The sequence below is a fragment of the Athene cunicularia genome (genome assembly GCF_003259725.1).
Source record: "Athene cunicularia isolate RWA chromosome 1 unlocalized genomic scaffold, athCun1 chr1_part1, whole genome shotgun sequence".
Lineage (NCBI taxonomy): Eukaryota > Metazoa > Chordata > Aves > Strigiformes > Strigidae > Athene > Athene cunicularia.
In genome coordinates this window covers 44,735,558-44,746,858 of record NW_020799091.1, presented here as the reverse complement: position 1 = coordinate 44,746,858, position 11,301 = coordinate 44,735,558, and the positions used below count along the sequence as shown (strand labels likewise).

General features: G+C 34.3%; 1 protein-coding gene across 1 annotated transcript in view; it reads right to left on the bottom strand.

Moving 5' to 3' along the window:
* Positions 1–329: 329 nt before the first annotated feature.
* SCEL (sciellin) overlaps positions 330–11,301 on the bottom strand; it is a 48,601-nt gene continuing 37,629 nt past the window's right edge. The window contains exons 12-16 of the mRNA XM_026867958.1: positions 9,227–9,316; positions 5,683–5,757; positions 4,288–4,396; positions 1,484–1,586; positions 330–451 (exon numbers count right to left, since the gene is read on the bottom strand). Coding sequence (XP_026723759.1) covers positions 435–451; positions 1,484–1,586; positions 4,288–4,396; positions 5,683–5,757; positions 9,227–9,316 — 394 coding nt within the window. The 3' untranslated portion in view covers positions 330–434. The remainder of the gene's footprint in view (positions 452–1,483; positions 1,587–4,287; positions 4,397–5,682; positions 5,758–9,226; positions 9,317–11,301) is intronic.

Genomic DNA, 11,301 nt, shown 5'->3' with positions numbered 1-11,301 from the left:
CTCATAGCTGTCTTTTAAATGACTAATCTTTGATGAGATGATTAATCCTATACATGCTATATAAAGATAACAGATCTTTATATCTGAGGAGATGTTTTTTTCAGTAAAGAGAATACAGCCCCTTCAAAATATATGTGTAGGTATGTCTTACTGTTCAGAAAATTTCAATAAATTATGGTTAGTTTTACATACATTTTAGCAGTTTCACTGATGAGTATATGAATGATGTCTTGTTTTACTTCCTGGAATGTGTATGAAAAGGCATCTAAATTCTCATGAAATTAATTCCTTTGGGAACCATGCAGTAGGACTGCATTTAAGAGTGTTCCTAACAATAAAATTAAATCATTTTCCACAGTGGTTTGAATTAACAGGCCAATACACTTAGCTAAACACTAGTGGAACTTCTTTATCATGCTTTTTGTATGTCAGAATTAGTAGATCCATTTTTCTGCAAGAGAGAAAAGATTGATCAGAAATGCCAAGCAAAACAGTATTCTCTAAATGTCACACAAGAAAACTCTAAATCAGTTTGTTTTTTTAGAAAAAGTACTGAAGTCTGACTGTCCCATCTTGTCATTTGCTGAAATAGGAGTTATCAATTTATAATGTTTAATATACAGACCCTTAGTATCTCTTCCTACAGCTTTACAACTGTCACAATGCCATATTAATTTTATAATCTGATTAATTGAAAAATTCACTCTTCCCATCAAATTTTGCAATGGCATAATAACACAAAGTATTTTAATAAAACAAATTGATTAATTTAATTTTAGTTAACATGATCCTGTCTCAGAAGTACATGGGTGAACACAAGCTTATCAGAACATTTTGTCTATGTTTCCATTTGTCTTTATTTGGTACAGAGATACTTATTTATAGTATTATGAATTAATAATTGCTGTGAACAGAGAAGACTTAAAATCTAGCAACTTCTAGAAAAATTAGTAAAGCAAAACCATCATTCTTCGCTGTCTTGCACATTTGTTTACTCACCATGCTCCTCACAAAGGTGAAAAATGGTACTCACAGTATAATAATTTCATTATGATTTAACAGATTTTGTATCTTCTCTTTATTGGTCAAAATGACCACATTAGGTGAAAATACCTTTGAACCCTGGTTATTCATTTCAATAGCACAACCTGATTCTCAGATGGCCTTGCAATTCTTGTCACTTTCAGGACAAGAAGCTGTTGCCTCACTGTAGGTGTCTCCATTGACTGCACAGGTAGGACTTTACAGATTACAATGAGACTTTAAGAAATCTCCCACACAGGTACGGCTAATTATCATGTCTAGAAAATGAGGTTGGATATGATCCTAAGCAGACCAGTCTTACTGAATGAAATACTTTGAAAAGGTCTAAGTAACAGAAACGAGCAAAAGCAGTAGTTCTGTTGTAATATACTGAAGTTATTTGAATGAAGTTCTCTACATCGTTTTTCTTATATTTAGTGTAATACATCTTGCATCTTACCTTTAACTTTGGAATAGCAAGGCTCACAGTGCACAGTTTGTCTGTAAATCCAAATGCTGTCTCCTGCTTTCAGATCTTCCAGTGGTCTTTTACATACTTCACACTTCAACACACAGGTAAAAGTAACAAGAAAAAAATAAAATGAAACTCTTTAAAATTCATTCCCAGCATGCCGTCTTTTAGGAAGCAAGCAATCCCAGACTGAACAGGGGTTACGAGTCCTGCAGTATCATAAAATCTGAACTCTGAAAGAGTATTTTTAATGAATAGTAAATTAGACATCTGAATATCTCACCTTTAGACATCTGAAAATCAGATACCTAGTCTCAACTCATTCCCCACATTCTCGCTATACTCACCAACCCCTTCCTTCCCTCAGAAATTTCCTAAGGGTACTTTCTCTGTCTTAGCTTAGAAATTTATCCTAAAATAAGATGAATCACCCCTTTAAGATCATTTTCTTTCTTCATTGCAAAAAAGAAACATAATCAGATTGAATCATCCAACTCAGAGTAGATCTTAAAGAAACTAAACCTGCTTATTTTGAAATAATTTTATGATAATCTCCCATTATTGCACAATCTGGATGCCGCCTTCACAAATGTCTCAAAAATTTATTTTTTAAGTTAGAGAAGCATCACCCATGTTCCACATATGAAAATACACAGATAAACACAGAGGTTTAATCCCCAAGATCACAAGGAAAGCCTACAGTGGATCAAGGAGGAAAGCAATTCAATCTATAAACTAGAACTTTTACATCCAGATTTTTTTTTTAATAATAAAATAATAGCAAATTCTGGTTTCTCTGGATATTTTATCCTCAGATAAATGAAAATCAGCATTACTTTTACAGTGCAATTCAGTAACCACATTGTCCACTATCCCAGAAAGGCTGTAAGCCTTTGCATAATTTTCACAATGGCTGTCTATTCAGATAAATTTGGACCGAAAATCTTAATTATAAAAATTAAAAATTAACAGTCTTACCCTGAGCATCCATTTGCAGCTGAATGAATAAAGAAATTGTATGATGTCAGCATCATGGACTTAAAGGCAGTATAAATGAGTAGATCTAGGATCCAGACAATATACAATTGCCTTATGTTACACATGCTCACTAGGGCTAGTATGTAATTGCAGCTGAGCACTCAGTATTGATTAGCATAACATGTTAGAGTACTAGAGAACTTTTCTTTTTCCAGTTTTCCAGAACTGTTTTTTTCTATATCTTTTCTACATAAGCTGTTAGTATTAAGATACTCTTACAACAGTCTGCTCTCTTTACTTTTTTTATGTTTCCTTGTATAAATCAGCAAAGGGATGGGCACATTTTCAAAGCTTTGATCAGCAAGATTAGCTAACATTTTTATACAGAGAAAAAAATGGTACAATTTGGATTATTTACTCACTAAACACTTGGTATATACCTTTACAAGGAAACAAAGACCTTATACTGCTGTCATCTACATGCAAATCTCTAATGGATGCAGGGTATTTGTAAGGAGCTAAATGAATATTAATGATGAGAAATTGTACTACTTAGCTAAATACATAACTACAAGCACAAACCACAGACCTACATTAGTTGTTTAATTTTTTGCCAGTGCTTTCATAAATGTGTAGTTACATAAAAATTAAGCTGAATTTTGCTGGCCAGACAGGTCCCTACTTGGGAATATGTAGCAAAAGGAATATAATTTTAAAAATAAACTTGAATATTTAACAGATAATTCAGAAAACACTAACATGTTAACACTCCTAAATGCATAAAAAGCCCATTTCTCTTTATGTGGGTTGATCTATCTTTTCAGAATGGAAGCAAACCAGAACTTGTATTTACTTGCAATAATAGTATTGAGGAGGTATTACATAGTGATTTCCATGGAAGGAATTGCATTTCTAGTGCTCACAGAGCTCAGAAAGTCCATATGAGACAAAAAAGCATATGTAAGTTCATTCGTGTTAAGTACAACCTTACTGCTGTATTCTGCCTTGGGTTTTCATGCATTAACTAGGTAAAAGAACTGCTGTCAGAAGCAGAAGTAAAAACTATGCAAGACTGGGCAGAAAAATGAGCTGTGCTAATGTGGGATTTTGCCGAGTATTGTTCGTTAGAACAACAAACCCTGTGTGGAGATGCAAGCAGTATTAAGACAAATGAGGCAGAAGGAAAATAGACTAGAAGGGTGAGCACTGGTAGGCATACCCTGAAGAAAGTTAGGTGTGAATTTTAGGCTGAGGCTTAGGCTTTGGAATGACAAGCAAGAAAAGTTTAATCTGTGCTTTCATAAAACTAAAGTTATTTCACCTCTATGGCTTAAATACCTCTTACTAATGCCTTTGACTGTGTCTTCTGCACAAGCCATGGTTTTAGATGTCTCGTAATCAAGAACATCTACAAAACTTCATTAAAAAATTTGAATAAAATTTTAAAATAGGAAGAAAGTGTAAGTATGCTTTAATTCACTATATCAGACTGTAAGCATATATAAATGAAGGCTTGTAAATGTAAGGACATTCAGCATGTGTATAGAACATTCAGGACGTGTTCCACTGCATCCTTTGTGGTTGCAAGAGAAGAGGCAGGGAGAGGGAGAGTAGAAGAAAAGGGAGATGGAAAGAAAGAGGTATTGTATAGGGGCGAGAGAGAGATTACATAAATCTTCTCCAATGTGCAAGCCTTCCTCTTCTTCCAGGTGGAGAAGGCCTAAGGCTTAAATATACTCTTTTATCATATATGTGATAAAATGCGGGTATTACATTCAAATTATATTTCTTAATAGCAGGTGAAATCTTCTTACCTTGAAGCAAGTCGAATGACAGCAAATTTGCAGGGCATCTAAGATCATTTTGGCATCTATGCCCAAAGGCTTCCTGCAGTATGTACATATATCTTTTCCAATTATACTCCTGTGTGTATAATAACACATCCGCTGTCAGAAAAAGAGCTACCATTGAAATCTCAAGCAGAAAATTGATAAGCTTAGTGCACTACATGGGAAAGACATTTGTATACTGTACAATGGCCATAAATGGAGAAATGTCATGTGTATATTCCCTCCATTTTAGTTGACAGGTGTAATATCTCCTGTGATGGGCAAATTGCTGAGCATAATTGTCAAATAGCAAAAATATCTTGATAAAAAAGAATGGTCTTTGGTGAACTGAATGATTTCAAACAGCAATGAGACCGTATTTAGCTGCTGAATGTCTGAGAGAATGTACACTAAATGGGGATGAAGTGGAGGGTAATGATTTTAACGTTTTAATCACAGAAGTAAATGGGTAGTTGAATTTAAACTGCCATCATTTGATCACTCTGATATAGTATTGTCCTCTAGGTTGTGGAAGTGCCTGAAAATATTTTTAATTTTCTGTACTGCAGACAGAAATCCTACCTTCATGGAAGTTATAGTGAACATACGTATAGAACAGCCTACCTGGTATTTGTAACAATAATATTTTTTTAAATTTTCTCAGCTCTTTTTATGTTCTTATGTGACATCAATCTGTACTGTCTCTAGATACACCTGTTGGTGTTGATTTTTCTGCTTTCCACTCAATGATAAACCATTGTACTAATATTTAATCATTCCTGGAGTTCCTTATACTTATGTTAGAAAGGATACAAATTTTTCTGATTAAGTATTTTCAAGTAGTAGGACTATCCAAATTATCTGAACTGAAAATAGTGGGCATATTTAACTCTTTTTTTCCCATGAGGTAAGATATTACTGACTGAACAAATATTCTTCTTATATTTGGGAATATCTTAACTGGTGTGAAAACACAGAGTTTTTAGCTGCATTGTCATGTGAACCTATTCTTTCACATCCGTACATAAAGTTGGTCATTACAGACACCATTCTCACAAAGGAAGGAGATTTTGCAGAGTAAGCAGCTGCCTGAGGTAGAAAGCTACAGAATCACAAAGCCAACTCTATCACTTAAGGCATTTGCTATTGTTTCTATAGATATTTTAAAATGTCAGCGTTGACAAGCCTAACATAATATTAGGCTGCTGAGCTGTGGTAATGGTTTGATGGCAAGATCCTACTGAAAGGCAGTTCTGTATGAAAAGCTGTCTGACAAACCTAATGGTGACTTCCACTGCTCTCTTTTGTCTGGACACTTGAACACTTACGCAAAATGTCTGTGTCCTTTGATACTCTACAATGTTATTAATGTGTACTTACCGGTCAGAAGTAGAGTAAACAGTTTTGATAGTATTTCCAGTTATATTTTCTTCATAGGCATGATATGATGATTTGCTGTAAAGCAATGAGTGCATAGCAATCATTAAATGGTACTTTTTATTTTTAAAGGTTTCACTATACTGATGATAAGATGTAAATTTAACTAATGAGACATGCTTGTTAAAAAAACATCATAATTGGTGATGAGTTATTTTTCTGTATTTTCACAACAGTCAAGGAAAATATATGAAATAAAAAAGCATAAATTAGAAATACAACATTCTTAGACTAATTCTTCAACATTTCAAAATTAAATCCACAAGGCCATAGAGCAAAATCTGCATGATGGTATTGTGTTTGCCTGTGCTGATATCCCAGCCTAAATGATACATATCAGGAAATGGTGACACGCTGCTTTTTTTTTTTTTTTTTTTCCCCCCTTCTTTCACTAGTCCTCAAAGACCTGTCAAACAGCCAAACAAAATTACAACATGTCCCTTCGAAGTAGAGCGAGGGTCTTTTATAATACACACTGTTCAGTGTGAGATTTGTGTTCACTAAAGTAACTATATTGTTCCTCGTAACAGAGTAGGAAGGAATATAATGAATTTAACCAGCACTTACTTTTTTAACAGTCTCAAGTTCTAGTTGCATAACTGTCAGTTTTGTTTGCATGGAAAGAACGAGCATGTATGTGACAGCTGAAGAAGTCACATTGCCTTACATGTTTGGAGCACCTCTGAACTGATTTAATTATCCTATTCCTCCAGAAATTCATAAGGTATATGGTAATTTTTACATGTTTCGTATCACTCTTGAACAATGTTTAGCAATGTCAAGAACAACTTCTGATAATCATATGTATTTGAAGAACATGTCTTTTTTTCAGGGAAAGTATAGCAAACTGATAACATGTAAGGTGTTACACGGCCCAGATACACTTTTCTACATACCTGTCTTTCATAATGTATATATATATGACTAATTCCATTTCTATGTAACACCAGAAATTTATTAAAATTGCACAGTCAATGAGAACCTTAAATGATAAATGTTCTATTTATATTTCATAGAACATAACAATATGCTTTTTATTCAATAGCAATGCAGCAAACTGTGTTTGCTCACCACAGAGAAAGCATCTCCTCAAATGAGCATGCAGCACTCCATTTACAAGATGAAAGTGAGCTTACTAAGCAGGAAAGCAAACTGAAGCTGAGTGATTGCCTTTTGAAAGAGATTTTCTGGGTATTTTTGCCCCAAGCAAGCTAGACACATGCACACCATGTCACAGGGTGGAGTATATTGCTGGTGTAAGCACCTAAAGTTTCTTGCCTATAGTGAAAAGGGGCACAGGAATATCACCTCTCTATTCCTATAAAGTAAGGGCCTGTCTGTGCTTTTTTTTTTTTTTTTTTTTTATTTTTTTTTTTTTTTTTTGTTAAGCTCGTTTTTTCCCAAATATTCCATTTAAGTCATTGTATTTAGCTACAGAATCTAGTGCTGAGTCGGGTTGACATTTCAAATCATCTAGTTAAATGTGGGTTGAGATCAGGGCAAAATGAATACCGTGCATTGCACACTCAACATAATATGGATATTTAGATGCAGCATGCCTGAAAATAACACTGTTTATCTTTTAGAAAGTTGTCTAGAGAAAATATTTTCCTAGTGTCCTAGTGTAGAGAACAGTGTCTCTTGAATCTTAAGAACTGTCAACAGTATTATGGTTGAAATACACAAAAATACATATATAACCTCATCTTAAAAAAAAATAAAATTGTACTGTATAGAACAAAAATCTATGAAGCTACAGCAAAAATATTTCCAAAGCATCAGTTTCTAGTCTTTCCAGCTGCAATGTGAGGAAACTCAGAAACTTTTCAAATAAATGCATAGTCTGACAGCTTGAGAAGACACTAAATTAAAATTGAGCTAGAATGTAGCCTGATAGCTGCATATCTCATCAAGTCCCTTCTTTCAGTTCATATCACCCTCCCCTTTATCTGCTATGGTGTGACTTGTTTATACAGCAAACTACTTAACGATATATACTCTATAGATCCTACTGGATAAACCCTGAAAGGATAACCTGCAAAGATCATTCATTCAGTAAACTTCCTTGAGTTAAATTGGGATTAGAGCTTCAGGTAGGGTTTACATTTTGTCAAGTGTAAAGTAACACTGTGTATTGAAGTGCATCCTTTGCCCTGCCATTCCTGTATTATTGTTCTATATTTTATTTTTTAAAGATAATCAGAATATTACACCTCAGAAGCTGTATGTCTGCAAAATGCTAATTAATTTTTGTGTTGAACATTAATTTTGAATCTTAAAATTGTATGCTGTTTGGATTTGCTTTTATTCTCGTCCAGTTTATGGCCTCAGCTCTCAAGACCGTGCAGGAGTTTCAAAATACACAAATTTCAACTGTACTCCAACCTCCTACAGCAAATGTAAGAAAATGAGAGATCAAAGACCCTGTGCCCAGTCATACCCACACCAAGGCTCAGGTGTGCATAAATTTAAGGATTGGGATATTGGCCATAATTCCCATAAAATACGAGAGTGTGACTGCTATTTTCCCTATTGGTAAGGCTCAAGAAGAGATTTCTCCTCTCCCTTCCAAGTAATCAGCCTTGACTTGGGCAGTTCATGACCCCTGTACAGCAGTACCTTACACATAGGACTATATCTTTAAACAATCCTGTCTACATTAATACTTATGCCACATAGATGGTGAGTTGGTACTGAATAGAGGTTTTACTAATCCCAAAATATCTTTAATTCAAGATTTATATTTTTTTTTGTTGTCATATTTCTTGAAAATACATTTTAACTATGAAGAAAAATATATTGTTTCCCTTTTTTCAATGATTTTCTGTTACCAACAAACCTGGTGTTTATTCTATTAAATACCCCTACATCACATTTTTCACTCAAATTTGAAGTACTTGTGCTTGTAGAGACAGAATCCAGCTAGAGAAAGAATATTGCAAGAGAAATGATTTTTTAAAATAATTTCTACCAGGTCAAAAAATCAGAAACCCATGTTACAGTTTCAATGACTGGGATAAGACATGGGTTCATGATACATGATACGTGGGTTCAGATAAATCTCATATAATTTTAGGAATTTAACAAAGCACTGGAGTGAAGAGTGTAATGTTTTCCTTACAGCCTTGGAAAGAAATAAGCTCCCTGAGAGCATGGTGTATCTAACATGCAGGAAATGCCTTTCCTCTATTGGTTATATAAGAATTGTGTCTTAACTACTCTCCTAAATTTCATGCCTCAGCTACATCTCTAGAGCTACACAGGGCATGTCTTGTGTTCCCTGCTCTGTGCATTAGAGCTATGCTTTGTGGGCTTCTGTGCATGGGATCCTGGAAGCAGAATTTGGAACAGGCTGGCATGATTCCAGAGACCAGTGGGAGGTTTCTAAACGTCCCTGAAATTTCTTGCATAAAGATGGTTTCTCTTAATTTTTTGCAAGAAAGGGCACTTTTAGACATTACGGTTCTCAATTAATTGTCCACAGTACCTGGTCTTTCTTTCACTGTCACTGGAGTAGTTTGTTTCTGGGAGATTATTTGGAGCCCTTGGATGATTTTCATATGTTTGCTCAGTTATCCTAAAAAAAAAAAAAAAAAAAAAAAAACACTGTTCAGAAATAATTTTCATCTATGCAGCTTTCAGTTACACTTACAGCCATAAATGTAGAATCTTGGGCTGCAAACTGTAGGTAAAAGAAATTTATCCTTTTCTTACTGTTGTTAAATTGTTGCTTGTGAAAAATAATGGAATTACTGACCTATAATTTTAAATCTTCCAGTTTCTGCTGGTAGATATATTCATACCAGAAACTTCATCTAACTGTAACTGAACTCTAATTTCCTCAAAATGCCCACTAAGGTTTTCAACTGTGCAGTAATGACACAGAATCACAGAATCATCTAGGTTGGAAAAGACCTTGAAAATCATCGAGTCCAACCATTAACCTCACACTGACAGTTCCCAACTACACCAGATCCCTCAGTGCTATGTCAACCCGACTCTTAAACCCCTCCAGGGATGGGGACTCCACCACCTCCCTGGGCAGCCCATTCCAACGCCTAACAACCCATCCTGTAAAGAAATGCTTCCTAATATCTGTCTCGGTGGTTGATAACATTCTGCATTTTCTTGGCAGTATTCTATAATGTTTTGTTCTTGTTTATGATATTTTAGTTCCATTTTTTTTTAAGGTATATTACAGTTATGTTTCTATTAGAAATGACCAGCTAAACAGATACATAGACTCTTATCAAAAAGAAAGATTGTGATTCAAGCAAAAGAAACCTTGTTTCCTGTGGTTTTCCCTGCCACAAACATGACATGCAACCAAACATAAAAATAAACCTTGTCAGACAAATTATAGGATTTCAGGAATAAGTGCTAATAATGTTTTTGATTACTTTACAAAGCAGCTCATACAAAGGCTGCTCTTGTTTGGTTCTGCCAAAGGTTGTATCTGAAACAACCTGATGATTATAAGCTTTAATTCTGTATGTTTGGGCTGCAGCTTGATTTATTTCATTGAGCTTGCCAGGGTCTGAAGCTTTGCTAAATGAACCTTGCTCAGTGCTGGTCACTGTTTTATATGCATAGCATGCTGCATGAAGCAGCACCCTCTATTGTGCTTGACTCCTAATCTGGCAGGCCCCCTTTCAGAACTAAAAGAGAAGCTCATTCACCATAAATATTCAGTATTTTCTTTTCTGGTCAGACTGTCAAATGGGACTGCTAGGATAAAAATATTTTATAATAAAGGATAGCAAAACTACTTATGTATACAGATAGCTATGTTCTTTCTCTTCATTTAGATATAAAACTAAATGGAAGACTCAGAAAGATACCATCAGAATGTTACCTAAAAATGTAATACTAACTTCACTTTAATTGACCAAAATGGATCTTAGTTTTTGCAAATAAAGAAACATAGTAGCAGTGAAACTTTTAAAGTATGAATGCATTTACTTTATTTTCTTTGAGAAAGCTTTGAACACCTGAGTTCACAAAACACCTAGATAAGCACAAAACTACTTAGGAGCATCTTGTCACCAGGCATTTTCATTCACTACAAGAAATTATAGGTTTGAGTCATTGCTTATTATCAAAATGTATGCACCTATATTGTTATATTTACTTAATCAGGCACATTTTAGAAATAATACAGATATCTTACTCAAGTTATAAAAATTCTGCTTGCTTGTATTAGGAATTCACATTTTCTGGTATCACACTAAACAGTTACAACTCTTGATATTGGCTCTTTAAATTTTATAGAGAACTATGAATCGAATCTCACCACTTTTTACTTTGGTCATCATCAGACTTTACTTCAGTGTGACCACCAAGGTCCTCATCTCTGTGAAAGTGAGAAAGACCTCAGAATTAATAATTTCTTTTTTTTTTTTTTTTTTTCTTTTTTTTTTTATTCAGCCAAAACATAATAAATGTGTTGAATTATTTATGTTTAAGAAGAAGACATTATATGCATTTCACAAGGAAGATTCCTAACTATACTGAGTATGTATCACAACTCATTCATATCATAAGTATTTAGTTATGAAGTAA